General features: G+C 43.8%; 1 protein-coding gene across 7 annotated transcripts in view; it reads right to left on the reverse strand.

Annotated features, from left to right (window-relative positions):
* Nucleotides 1–14239, reverse strand: part of PATJ (PATJ crumbs cell polarity complex component) — a 148893-nt gene extending 134654 nt beyond the window's left edge. For 5 of the 7 annotated variants that reach the window (XM_080603114.1, XM_080603113.1, XM_080603112.1 and 2 more), the window contains exons 1-7: nt 11380–11516; nt 7126–7292; nt 6007–6062; nt 5758–5924; nt 4542–4733; nt 3066–3205; nt 1083–1281 (exon numbers count right to left, since the gene is read on the reverse strand). In XM_080603114.1, the coding sequence (XP_080459240.1) occupies nt 1083–1281; nt 3066–3205; nt 4542–4733; nt 5758–5924; nt 6007–6028 (720 nt within the window). In that variant the 5' untranslated portion in view covers nt 6029–6062; nt 7126–7292; nt 11380–11516. Of the gene's footprint in view, nt 1–1082; nt 1282–3065; nt 3206–4541; nt 4734–5757; nt 5925–6006; nt 6063–7125; nt 7293–10756; nt 11279–11379 lie in introns of those variants that run through there. The other 2 variants (XM_080603110.1, XM_080603111.1) reach the window with 2 other exon arrangements.
* Nucleotides 14240–14325: the final 86 nt, after the last annotated feature.

Genomic DNA, 14325 nt, shown 5'->3' on the forward strand with positions numbered 1-14325 from the left:
TCTGTCAGATTAATATCTCATAGAAACCAAAATGGAGCAAAGTAGGCAGATTTAAGTCTTCTGTGAATAAAGGATTTATTAGCATACTGAAAGTCTTTGCCAAAGCCAGTTAAATATCATAAAAGAAGTTTAAAGACCCCCTGTAGAGATATATATTTGTATTTTATTTTGTTAGTCTGTTCAGTGCAGATCTTTCAATGAAAAAGCAGTTAAAGTTTAATTCTTTAAAATTTTCAGAGCAATAAACAATATTGATTATCCACTAAAACCTTCAGATTTCACTAGCTCTGTAATAATCATAAGGGAAATAATTACTGAGTATAAAGAAAAGCACTGCTCTTAACCAGATTTTCATCAAAACCTACTCGCATAATAAATTAAGATTCCAATATTGCAAACCCTGAATTTAGGTGTGCAGTTCAACCAAATTCAGCAAAGCCACCTGGACCACATGGTTTGAACACAGATGCGAGTTCAGCCCTAGCTTATTACATCTGAGTGACAATCTCTCCTTGTTAAAGAAAACAAAAGGGTTCACAATGAATGAAACCTGCAGTTTAAAAAACAACAACTGATAAACATGGATTGAGGGGTTAACAGATTTTTTTTTACTTATTTTTTGAAAACTTGCTTTTGAAAGCAAGACTTTTTGTTTTGAGTAGCTTAAGTTTAAATTGCTTGGGATATTTCAAACAGTGCTCGTGATAGGTTATGTTTACAGTCATTTAAGATGTAATCAGAGCATCTTTAATTGCTGAGCACAAGTAGTTTTCAGCTGGGTATACTCGTAAAACACTTTACCCAGCCTACCCTGAACAGACCCTGCTGCTAGGAATATGTTGATTTACTAAAGCTTCTGCTAGCCCATAAAAACCCAGGATCTATTTTATAACAACTTCATGCAGCTTTGCAATGGAAGCATTATACTTACTGCATGATCAGTCTAAATCAAATGTCACTGCAGATAAAACCTGATTAAAAAAAATCCCTATACATAAAGCTAGCTAATACAAACACTTACAAGTACAAAAAAGTATCCAGCATAGTTCAAAATCAGATTTTGACAGCATTACAACACTCACGGTCTCAGGTGGATTTATATCACTTAATAAGACAGACGAAGTTCTGCTGTTTCCTTGAACTGGCTCCCTAGCAACAACCAGATGTAAAGATCCTGTGGCTTGCTGGAGGAGTGCAATAGCGTGCTGATGGGAAATGTTCTGATCCAATGGGGTGCAATTAATGGCCAGTATGTGGTCATTTTCCTTTAGTCTTTGATCCCTTAACAAAACATTAAAAGAAATTTTTAAAATGCAGCATAGTGACTTCATAACAGGCTTGGGTAATTTAAACACGAACATGCAAAATAGTTACGCAAGGTTAAATGATTTATACAAAAGAAATCTGCTCATTAGACTGTCTTCACCACCTTACAAATTACATGCAGCGCACATTGTACTGAACTGCCCAACCAAGTTTTGTTCCAACTTTATCACAGTTTGTGTTTACTCAATTTTTTCCTTTGACTATTCAAAATTCAATGAAATTCCCTCGTTCCTTCTTGATTATATTGAATTATAGGACAAGAAAAAAACATTTTTGTAATTATACAATCAACTAGGAACTAGTCTTCAATTGTTTTTAGCACTACGTGACATCACCTCCAAGTACCCAAAACTCAGGCTACAATATTGTTTTGTCTCATCAACTGATCTAAAGATGGTCAAGCTGCACACTTTTACTTCACTCAAAATTTATATTATCAAACCTCAGACATCAACCTTTCTCCAGGCAATACACAGTTCAATTTATATTATACCTTAAGATAACATAAATCTCATAGTTAATTCATCCTAGTGATGAATTTAGATTTGTGACAAGGGAGAAACTATCACTCATCTGCTTTGTTCAATATTCATTCTGAGCACGAGACCAAACTGTTACATAGACAGACACTGCCTTCAAAGCTCTGTAGGAATCCAAAAAAGTCTCCAGGAGATCCTGTCTCAGAAGCAAAATGCGAAGCATGCTGAGGAAATTTATAAAAACTCCCAAACAATATAGCTGTACATCTCCACTAATGCATTCTACATTTCATTTTTATCATGCGATATTTAAGATGTTTTCCTGAAATCTCTTTCTTCAGGCATTAGCCATATTTTAGATTCTCTCATCAAAGAAAGTGAGCAGCAGGTCATCAAATCCTAAAGTGAGATATTCACCCTCCTTTGACATCCGGATCAGTCCATCTGTCTCCACTTTGAAAGAGCCTAATATGCTTCTCTTTAAGTGTTCTCTGGTGTGTTCTCTGTGGGCCCATCGCCATTATCATTCCAACCTCTCCCCACTCTTTTTGTCATCCTGTGTTGGCACTTCCTGACATGTGTTATTTAAAAAGTGACACCAATGACTTGAAATCTAGACACATTTTCTTTAAACATAATTCCAAGCTCTGCATTTGTCTCATGCCAACTCTTGTGGTTTTACAATCACATTTTATTTTTAAATGATTGCTCTGTCTTTTGTTGTTGGGTGAAAACCCACAGACAATACGGGGAAAAAACTGCCTGAAGCCTTGATTCAATGATGACATCTGTGCAGGGATCTGCTGGGAGGACTGGATCTAAATTTACACAGGAAACAAACAGTAAACCCAACTATAAATAGAGCATTGTCATAGGCACATAAATAAAGAAACAAGGGGAAAAAATCTTTCAGGGACACAATGGATAAATATTCAAACAGAGGCTAATTTTTATTTTCCTTGTATTCTTTTCCGAGTTGTCTTTGTTTTTCAATCAGTACTCAAGATTCTCTTAAGTGAGTCATGATTTCTGGAAATTCCATTTGTGAACAGCTTGGATATTTGAAACTCATCTGAAAATCCGATCCTCAGAATGAGTCCGTTTAGTTGAAAAGCCAGAACTCAAGATACCACCACCACCAAAACATCCCACCAGAAAACCCAGACAAACATGTTAGCCTGACAGTTTTCAATGCAGAAATCATGACTTTTCCCGTCACGGAATTGCTGCAATTTTCCGATACAATTATAAAGATCTCACCTGTCAGCTATGCTTCCTGGCTGGACTTCCTTGACAAAGATACCAACTTCTCCCAAGCTGTGATTTTTAAGGGCAACCACACTAAATCCAAGACCTCCAACAGAAGGCTTTTCAATCTTTATCGATTCTATTTGTCTCCCCTAGTAAAAGAGAAAACATTGATTTACTAATTTTTAATGCAATAGAATGAGCTACTTCAAAATTTATGAACACCGGGAGAATTATTCTCCTCCTAAGACTAAACAAAGGCAAAATACTGAATATGTTATTTCTATAAAAGCTCCTCCATTTATTATTTTTAATATAACAGAGTATTGGCTATGCAAGCACTCTGAGGTTCTGAAACCTCAGGGAATTTAAGAGCTGCTTTCACACTTCATTCACATTATGAGATGAATTCCAAACTGGATGAAAACTATGAACGAAGTGCTGTCTAGAGCAATATATTTGGGGTTTCTGGAAATGCTGCATAGCTAAACTAAATTACTTGTCTTTTGGCTCCTTTTGCTTTTAATGCTGATTTTTAGGTGCATGTTCAAAAGACTGCAGCTTTTAAATAAAGAAATTAATTTCCTTCCCGTTCCTGCAACCTCACACTGAATGCCAGAAAGTTTGCTTTTGCAACTGCCTGCTTCTCGGCTCCAATACTGAATTTCTGGGGTTGTTTACTGGGAAGTATTACTTAGAGAAAGCGCTTCTATCGCAGCTGTTTTATCCAAAATAATGTGCAGCCTTTACTGTTAAATCTTTTATCAGATGAGTTAATGACACACTAACGAGAAGAGTTATGCTCAAAATATTACAGCTACATTAAGGTAGTCAATTAGCAACAGTTACTTAATATAGAAGGGCACAACCAACCAATTAAATTAATGGTTCAAAGTAATACAGAACAATGCATTCATGGTATAAATGCCAATTGCACATGGGTGGATGTCTGCACCTGTACAACTTCCATAAGCATCTGGTACATGCTATATCACGTTAATGAAATCAGCATCTGGCTGGCAAAGTTAAGACATATTAAAAGAAGAGTTAAATAAAATATTACATGCCAGCTCTTTTAATCATTTGCACTGTTCATATATCAACAAAGCTGGTACATTTCCAATTCAAAATGTACTTGATAAAAGTGTCTTTCCATCAAAACAAGTTTCTGCAGAAAACATCCATTTTCAATTAAGTGTCAACAAATACCAAAAAAAAAAGTTTTCTGGCAACTGACATTTCATTTCTACATCAGTGTGCTTGGTAGAAAATAAAAAAAAAAATCGGCAGAGAAAATACTTTCCATATTACTTATCTTTCACAGGGAAAACTGATCCTCAGTAACTCTGCTCTCTTAGTGGCTTAGGTGGCATCATACTCCAAGATACACAACAAACGTGTTTGTTTGAAAAAGTTTTTTAAAAAAAAAAAAGCATGCAAGAAAAGGTTTGACATTCAAGTTTGGTTCACAGAACCTGAGAGCCTTACCTTTGCCATCTGTTGGATGATTGCATTGAATTCATTAACTCCCAGGTTGGGAATGAAGGTAGATGCTCTGGGTTCAGGTGAACTGCGAGGCATACACATGCTTCCAGCAGCAACTGATTTGTCAGCAAACACTAGTAGTCCTCTTTTGGTAAAATCAAAATCTACTGACCAGTCAGGAGGCATATAATTGAGCTGTTGAAAATGAACAAAGATGTAGTAAAACTACTAAAAACATAAACACGGATTTCTGCACTTCCTTCTTGTATGAAGACCGCCAAAGAAGCTAGCTACCATATCAAGTTTCTCTCTTCACCATGACATTCCAGAAACAAGACACACAAAAGCACCAAATATTAAAGAGGCACTCAAACACTGGTGCAACTGTCAGGGCAAACCTGGACAATTTTTGCACAAGTATCCAAAATTTTAAGAGTCACTTAGCCACAGAGGAGCCGAATGTCTAGTCTGTGCTTTGTTGTCCTAGGGCACAAGCTACCTACAGTTTAACATGCTACCATTCCTAGAATTTGCAGTTCAATTTCTAGTCTTGACAGATTATGGCTTAGCAAACTATGGGATGAAAACTCTTTGTGTACAGGTGTCATCGACACCCACGTCCAAGATCTAAGTGTCAACTGGCATTATAAACCAATCCACACAAGTCCATTCCACTGCCAGAGCTAACTCACTTCAAATCTAGCTTGGATTTGTCTGTATCAGAGCTTGGCAAATCGTCAGGGTGATTTTCTAGATTTTATTTCCCAGTGTAGGGTAACAATTGTTGTGCAAGTCAGCAGGAGCTAAGTGATGGTGTCTTTTAAGGGAGAAAAGATGCTGCCAGTCAGCTCATAAACAGCATTTAGCTTCTGGGAAAAACAGTGAGTCCTAGTTCCAACTGTGTTCAGATATCAAAGTACTAGAGCTGATGTCTTTTGCAGAAGCTTTTCTCAGACTGATGTGGTTCTCAGTGCCTGACTCTTCTGTGTCCCTTTCAAAGTGTTCTGCCCCATGACTGGTTGGTTGCAAGACCACTTATCATTTCAGTAGTGACTGCGCAGATACCAGCTTGACAAGAAAAGAAAAAGGCCAACATTCACTCATACCAAGTCACAGCTTATTAATGAGCGTCCTCATTAACACATGCCTACATACCCTGTTTTAAGTTCCAAGCGCAGCATTGTTATCATCACATCAACAATTGTAATTTTACACTCACTTGCTCCTTCAGTTGCTTGATGGATTGCTGGAGGGTCAGTATCTGGTTAAACAAAGGGCTCCTGAGTGTGTTACGCAAAACAGTCAGGTTTTCATTATGCTGGGCATCTCGTTTCTCACGCAGTTTTGCTTGCAGACGATCAAGGATCTGCAGCACCTGCTGTTTATCTGCACCACAAAGTAGTACAAGTTAGGAATGGAGCTTCATTTCTCACTGCTTAACAGAAGTAATCACTTTCAGACTACGTACCTGCAGCAGGATTTTCAGGCATGTTGGATAGTATTTTTGGAATTACTCAGAAAGACCTAGATGAGGTTTAAAAAAAATAAAGGAATAAATTATATCTTTGAGCAGAATGCTAAAAGGTACACCATCAATAAATGCACTAATAAAACACTAAGTTAACTATAACTAAATTAATAAAAAACCACTAATATTCCCTTCTCAATATAGCCTGTTGCACAGCAGCCCCATCACATCCAGAAAATTGTCCTTGTTCTGTGTGTTTTGTCTTTCACACACAAGAGGAACAACTCTTCCAAATATGAGGAATAATGCAGGTTATAAAAACACATATTTGCCACGGAAACTGAAAGGCAGCTGTGTTCAACCAAATTACTTTTGGACATTAAAGTTGTGATAGTTGTGATCTTTTCAAACACATATGCTTAAAATCTTCCTATTATTTAATATGTACTTTCCCCCCAATTACTTTAATTATTTGTAGACGGTATTCTTATCACAAGAGCTCAGCCCTGCCATACGGCAATATAGGTGAAACCTTGTATCTTCCTATAAAACAGTGATGAGGTTCACCCCCCTCACAAGACAGCACAGCATTAAGGTCCCAAACTGGCCAAATCAATCCCTAGTCCAACAACTTAATCACAGCTCTGGTGCCAAACAGGTGAAAGAAACCTGCTCCCTTCTCCTACACGTGCTTGCCTTTCTCTTTCCTACGTACAAGACAGGCTTTGAAGGAACACAATATCCTTTATCACCCTCACTACAGTGCCAAAGAGAATAGGTCTCCAACTGAGGCTGAGGCCTAGATGGCAGTATAAAAACAACAGACTTGCAATTAACAGCGATGATAAATTCATGCTGTCACTTGTGTGTTATTACATTGATGTGGAACTTGTCATTCTGAAATCTACCAAGGCAGTTATACCAAAACACACATGAGAAACGAGATTTCTTCGCTTAGTACAAGCTCCTCCGAAAGAAGTCAGCCATTTAACAGCTCCATTTACATAATTTCAGCTCTGCCCTGTATATAACTGTGTAGCTTCAGAATAATATAAATTTGGAAGTACTCTGGAACAAAAATAGCCATATGTAAAAAAAAAAAAAAAAAGGTCTATTTACTTTGTTAATCTTGCAATGCAAGGGCAGGAATGGTCGTATGCTCCTGAATGCAGCACCAGGGTAAGTGCATCCCGGGGCCCCCTCCCAGCAGAACCTCTGCTCCTTTCAGCTCTGCCTCTGATGCCGTCTGCGCTCCAACTGAAAACGTCTCGAGTTCTGGGAGGACACTGCAATGTTTAAGAGAATATTAATTAAGCGGGTGAAAACGCAGCAGTATTATAGCTTCTCTTCTCCTGAAGAGTCAGGTGAAGCCAATTTACCTAATGCAAAAAAAGAGAAAAAAGAGGAAGTATGTCAGAAACCACAATGTCTGATTTATGCACACTTCTCTGTATCTAAACAGTTTTGGCTCCTGTAGGAATTCCTGCAGAACCCGGTGGGTTAGCATGGTTTCCACCCAGGGCCAAGCAAAATGAGCAGCTCTGCAAGACTATTAACACATTTAGGAGGTCATTTTAAAATCAAACCCATAGCAAGGGTTGAGGCAGCGTCCGACCCCTGAAAGATTTTCAGGAATGCATCTGAACTCGTGTAAGGGCTGCAACTTTATTTTCTTTTCCATTTGAAATAAAACACTTCTAAGAGCACAGCAGCCTTTGATTCTGGGCTGAGATCTGATTCCGAAGAACAGACGAAAATACCATTTCCTTGCACATTCCTGAGTCTTCGTCTAAACCGAAAAGACAAAACTTCACCTCCTTGACTAAAAATACGGCATGAGCCTTAACTAAACAGGAATATGGAAATGTTTTCTTTCTTCCCACTTTAACTTCCCTGTTTTCCCACTTCACATCAGCAGTTAAAACAACAAAGCAAACCCTCGACAGAACGAGATGCAAATTAACTCCTACGAGGAAAAGTGACTTGAAACACCTTAAAACCAGCAGTAGGGCGAAGGGAAGATTAAACCCAGAAAAGAAATCCAGTATGGCAGGAAATAATGACAACCTGACAGCACTCTGCACGTCTAAGAGCTGGAGCCAAGAGGCTGGTCCAGCTCTCCAGCCATCTTTCACGCGTTTTGTTCCTCTTCCCTTGCATCTGGGCTTGCACTCACTCATTCATCTGATCCCACAGCGAACTGGAACGGGGAGCTGAGCACACAAAAACCCCTTCCCGTTTTGGTGGGGTGAGCTTTCTGCCCAGTTAGGGCTTGAGTGCCAGCAGCAGCACGCGGGATGGGGCCGGGACCACACCTTGCAGCAGCAGCTAGCGGTTGCAGCAGCTCAGCTGCACTGGCAAACCGCACCGCGAGCAATAGCCTGCGTCACTCAAAAGCAGCCTCAAAGAGCCGCGCTGACAGTCTCCAAGATGAATCTTTTTTCCATTACGGCGGCTGTAACAATAGCAATTATGACAATGGGTACAGATCCAAGAAAGAAAAATTAAGAGCAGAAAAATATAGGTAGGACATCTAGGCTCCATCTAACATGCAGAAGTCCCCTGGAGAAGGAGGTGAAGAAAAAATAAATAAATTAAAGAAAGCCTCAGCTTCCTGCTCGAGCTGTTCCAAAGTGCTGCCAAGAGCCACTGGAGACCTCCCTGCTCCAGCAGATGCTGGAGTGGACCTCAGGTACAGTTCGTATAAAAGTGAAAGTTTACGCAGCACTTCGGGATTCCTCGTGATCACACCTGGCTTCCAGCCAGCTTGCAATGGTTTTAATGATTTAATTTTTGTGCAGTACATTAAAACCACCCCCAGTGTTTCTTTGTTCTCCGATCTTTCACAAAAAGAGTAGGAGAAAAAAACCTGTGTTTTATTTTAAAGTAGACAGCTCCTTCTGGTGTGAGGGCACCCCTGAGAATGTAAACTAACTTCAAGTTTTCGAGTACCATATAATTGAGGACAAGTCCCTACGACTGGCTTTTGGGCTCCAGGGAAACACACAACTCCATATACCAGCAATCTGTTTATGTTTGGGGACCCAAATAGGTTATCCTTAATCCATTTCCAAACACTGATGCTCGAGTCTGAGCAGGGTGTCAGCAGATTGTTGCTAAATTAGGAGGTCCATTCTTAGACGATAATTTTGAAGGGCGATCCCAAAACACTACGGCTCGTCTCATTAGAAACAGTTCCCCCACTCTGCGTTCAAATTCCTTAGCTCCATTCTCCGATTTCTACAGCCACTTAATTATCCTATTGGTAGACAAAACTGCAAACCTCAAAGTTCAAAATTCATGTCCCAACTCTCAATATAATCGTAAAATCATTGTGAAAATCATGAATTTCAGGAAGCTTAGTGTTTTCCAATACCAGGAAAAAACAAAACAAACAAAACACTTCAGCACAGCATGCATCTGGGTTTTTACTGTCTTCACTTTTGAAGAGCTGAACTCAACGCATCATAGGGAGCGGGAAAGTTTCATAAGGTTTTGTATGAGATCCTAAGACTTGGATCTTCTTCAAAAGCAGACTAAGAAAACAGGAATTCCCCCATGCTGATGCCAGCAGAGGTCATCAGAAGAGCTGAAAGGTTTAAGTCTTCTATTGCCATGGCCCCCCAGCCGCCTGCCACTTGCATGAGACACGGGGTGCTCATCCCCAGCACATCCCAGACCCAGGGAGGAACACGACACCTCTGGCAGCGGCCTTGACAAGCGCTCACCCTCCGCGAAGAGCTGCTGAAAGACAAAAATAAGGGGGTTTCTGCCGGGATTGGGAGGAGGGCATGGTTTAGCCAGCAGTTTCTTCTGCACATGCGCCCCCTTGCCCTAACTACAACTGCTTCTGCCCTGCGTCCTTCAACTTGGCCTCCAAAAACCTGTACCCTTCCAAGAGCCGTGCTCGCAGGGAAAGCCCTGCCTCGACCATGGCTCTCCCCGCCCAGCGGTGGTACAGCCATTTGGGACATTAAATGCTGCAAGTCCTCAGTGTGCAACTGCTAACTGCTGCTGTTTTCCAAAGGCTGCTAACAGGGCCAGCTGGGCAGGCTGCTGTGGGAACAGCCAAGGGTACTTCCCCATCCAAAGTCACCTTTCTGCACTACTGCAGTTGTAATTTCCCCCAGCCCTGTTACCAAGAGCGACTGATATGGCGCATGTCTTTCCTTCATCACTCCAGGAGAGATCTCTGACTTGGAAAACTTCAGTCCAAACTGCTTAAAATTTATTAAAAGGCGAAAGCAAAAGAAAACAGCATTTGCTAGTGTGATCTTAATCCTAAAACGGTCCTAATGCAGCATCGCTTCTGACTTGTGGTATTAAAAATAATACAATTTACAAGCCATCGAGCAGCTATGTACTGTTAAAAACAACAGTATTTTGCACGTACTTTGCTGTTCTACTTGGTTTTCCACCCTAGTAATGCACAGAAAAATTCAGTCCAACCAAGCCCAGCGTGTACACGCCTTTCAGATGAAACCACCAAAAACTGCTGTTCTGCGTCGTGTTACAGTTTTTACAAAAGTGCTGTAGCGTGCGTGCTGACTGCTCCAGGCACTTGTAAGAAGGAAACAATTGAACAGCGCTGTGAGTACCTAAATAAAAACGCACCATACATCTCCAGGGGAAACCAGGTCAAAGCTAAACATCGTTAAACATCCAAAAATCTACTCCGGGGACCAACTGAGTGTGCTGCAGCAGACCATTAGTGTCTGTGAGACGAGGAAAGCAGAAGAACCCCCTGTACCTGTGATTACCAGTCTCCACACTGATCGAGAGCAGCCTTACTCACTCTGAAGGCATGCTAACTTCCAACAAGCAGAACCTGAATTCCTGCGGGCTGGAGCCTGGAGGGGAGCGCTGTGGGCTCTCTGATGTCTGATAGGAGGCTGAGCTCACACCGAAGGCTCTCTCAGAGGAGCAGTAGGTGGTCTCCGCTCGGAAACCTCTTCTCACAAAACCTGTGGGAGACTTGTTTCCGAGACGCGCACGGCGTCCTGCCCTGCTCACGTTAGCCACCAAGTCCTAAAGTTATGATGACGACAGCGCACCCGCCCAGCAGCCCCCTTCACGGTGGGGGAGCGCTCCTAAACCCGGCAGCAGCTCGATTCCTGAGCTCCCGACCCTGCGAGGCACGCCGAAGAGCCGCTTGCCCATCAACCAGCCCCTAAGGGCCAACACCCAGCGGGGGCTCCACACGCTCCCCGTGAAGACGACACCCGCACAGGGCGGCTGTGGGGCGGGGGCTGCGCCCCCAAAGCCGGCTGTCCCCGCTCGGGGAGGCGCCCCCCTTCCCTCCCACCCCTTCGGGGCCTCCCCTCAGCCCCCCCGCAAGCCGCTCAGCGCCGGGGCCCCGCCGCCCGCCGGTACCTGCGGCCGGGGCCGGAGCGATGATGGCTGCCGCCGGCTCTCACCTGGGCGGAAAAGGGAAGCGGGGGGGACGAAGGCGGCTCACCTGCGGCAAAGGAAGCCGGGGCGGCGCGGCGGGAGAGCCGGCCTCCCGGGGGACGGACGGGCCGCGCCGGGGGCGGCCCGGAGCCGGCGGCCGTGGGGGGGGGGAGAAGCTTCCCTGGCGTCCCCTCAGCCCGCAGCCTCCCTCAGCTCGGGGGTGAACCCCGGGGGTTGTGGGGCTGAGCGGGTGTCGTCGAGCTGCGGGCACCTGGGGGGCTTCCAGCGGGGGGGGGACGCGGCGCTGAGGGGCTGATTTCGCAGCGCCGGCAGCGGGGACGTGGAGTGCAGGATCGGGGCCTGAGGGGAAAGGCCCTGGGCTGGGGTGTTACTCATGGAGATGTGACCTTCGGTCTGGTCGCCGAGATTAGAGGTGGCCACCCTGTGACACGCACGGCTTAAGAGGCAAGGAAGCTTTCAGGTAATCCTGACCTGGCAGAGTGTTTGTGTCACAGCCTGCGTGGCACAGCTGTCAACCCAGCCACTGAACTCCCCAGTGAGAGTAAAATGTAGGTGTAAAACTTGTAAAAAAAAAAAACAAACACTTTATTTGTGCTTATTTGCAGTAAATCAGCACCCAAACATGAATTCACGCTGTCTGCTGTGCACCAGAGTTGTTCTGAGCCGTTATCTCCTGCAGAGAGGAAGTGAGCTCTGCTCGGCCTCAGCAGTACAGGCACTGCCACTTCCACTGACAGAGAAGGCAAAAGCCTCGGGAGGACCGGGACTTGGATGGAGTTTAGCAGTTGTGACACTTCCCCTGGGGAGCACCAAAGCAGCAGAACACAACTGCCTATCACCACATTCACCACAACCAGAACTGCTCCAACAGCGCTCCGAGCCACACTGTTACCTGTGGCTACGGAGAGGTGGTGGCGATGGCTTTGTGTGCGGCAGCAGCGGCTTGAGTCCCTGCAGAGGCAGTAAGATGGAAGGCGATAAAAGCAAAAGAGGTTCTTGTACCGCCAGTCTCAAAACCCTGAACGTGCACCGCTCACTGAAGTTAAAGGGGACTGTGGCTGCTCTCCACCTCTGACTAGTGTACGTTAGTCTGTTTCAGTTATTTTATGTAATATTTGTTTTATAAACACACATATAACCACCAAAAGTATCAAATGAAATCCCCCCAAAAATACTTTTTATTTTGCTACCCAGTTCCAGTAGCTCACGTGGAACAAATCTCACACAACCCTGCTGGTTGCATAGGATAGGCAGTACAAAAGGTATGGAAATTAATTTTCACCTCCTAAGTAGGAAACAACTTCCCTTCTTCCTAATGCCCCCCCCCAAAAAAAAACACAATAGCAGTTGCACTAAAGCATATAACATGCTAAGGACATATCATTTCATCCTTAAAAAAAGAGATTCCAAATGCCTAACTTCCCAGTCCTTACTCTCAATTTTAATTAATGTAGTGCTTGTGAGAAGTGACAACGTTTTTGACAGTGATGAACAGCAAGTGGGGTATTTATCCATCCAAGATATACAATGTAGACAAAAGAGCTAAGCACTTTTCTCATCAGTGCACCTCAGTCTCGATCTCTCGGAGGGCTGGGTTCATTACAGAGTGCACTCTGTCCCTGGCCTTTCTTTTCCAATTGCTGAAAGGAATGTCAATTTTCATTTGCATACTTTATCTGCTGAATTCTAGACTGCCAATTTAGTTTACACAAATCTCCCAAAAGCTGTTAGACAGCCAGTGATGTGAAATATTGCTGAGATCTTTGTCAGACATCCATATATTTTAAATCAACATTTTTACTGATTCTTTGAGCACCTGGGGCCATAACAGACCTTTCATTGGTACTGACAGACTCATACATAAGTCACCATTCATCCACAAAAATAATCACTGGTGAAACCAGAAGACTTTAGGAAGGGCTGGTTAATAATGACATTCTCTTAAATACCACCTGGGAGTTGTTTCCAACCTTTTAAAGTTTCTATGTCCCCATTTGTTTTTCAGGAAATGCTTCTAGAGCAGACGAAAACTTCTGACAGTAGTGCTGCCTTTCCCAAGTTCGTTCACCACTGGTTCACAGTTCACAGTCTCTTCATTTCAAACAGTCCGTGATCCCCAGCAGCTCACAGCTGAAAAATGATGCTTTCAGAAACAAGCACTAGAAAAATATGGAATAATCTTCAAAAAAGTGAGAAAAAACAAAGGTTGGTAATCACCACAAAATACCTTACAAGGAGCAAACACTGATGAAGATAAAGCTTGCCTGCTCCAGGTATTTTGTACGTATTTCAAAAAAAAAAAAAAAAAAAGAGAAAGAGAGAAAGAAAGAAAAAGTAGAGAAAAAGAAAAAAGAAGAAAGAGAAAGTACTTTAACAGTATACAATCACAATTTTACATGAAAACCCAGGCTGGCTCAAGGGCTCTCCTAGCCGGGCCTGGCAGAGCCGGGCGGGCACAGGCCAGCCGCTTTACCTCACACCTTGAGGAATTTTCTCTGACACTCTCGACGGCGCCCACAGCTCCCAGGACAGCGCCCGGGACGCTCCCGGGCACCAGGCGGGAGGTTAGGCCTGCCATACCCGGCTCTCATGCTGGTGATCGCCCCCCGGCCCCGTACTTGTCCTCCAGCTGCCTGCCCACGCCGCTCTCACCCGGCCGAACCCAGCCCTTGCCAGCCTCTTCCAGGCGACTCCCGGAGCTGGGGACGCCCCCACAGAGCAGCCCCAGGTCCCCTTACGGCCCTTCACCGCCCCCCGTCGCCCCGCACCGCCCCGCTGAGGCGGGGCCGACATCTTGGGTAAGGGCAGGTGGGCGCCGTCCTCGCCGGCGGCCATCTTTGTCCAGGGTACGAGCCCAGCAGGGCTGCACGGGCGCCATCTTAGGTAGGGGCACGCTGTGCCCTCACC

This window comes from Anser brachyrhynchus (genome assembly GCF_964034855.1).
Source record: "Anser brachyrhynchus genome assembly, chromosome: 8".
NCBI classification, from domain to species: Eukaryota; Metazoa; Chordata; class Aves; order Anseriformes; family Anatidae; genus Anser; species Anser brachyrhynchus.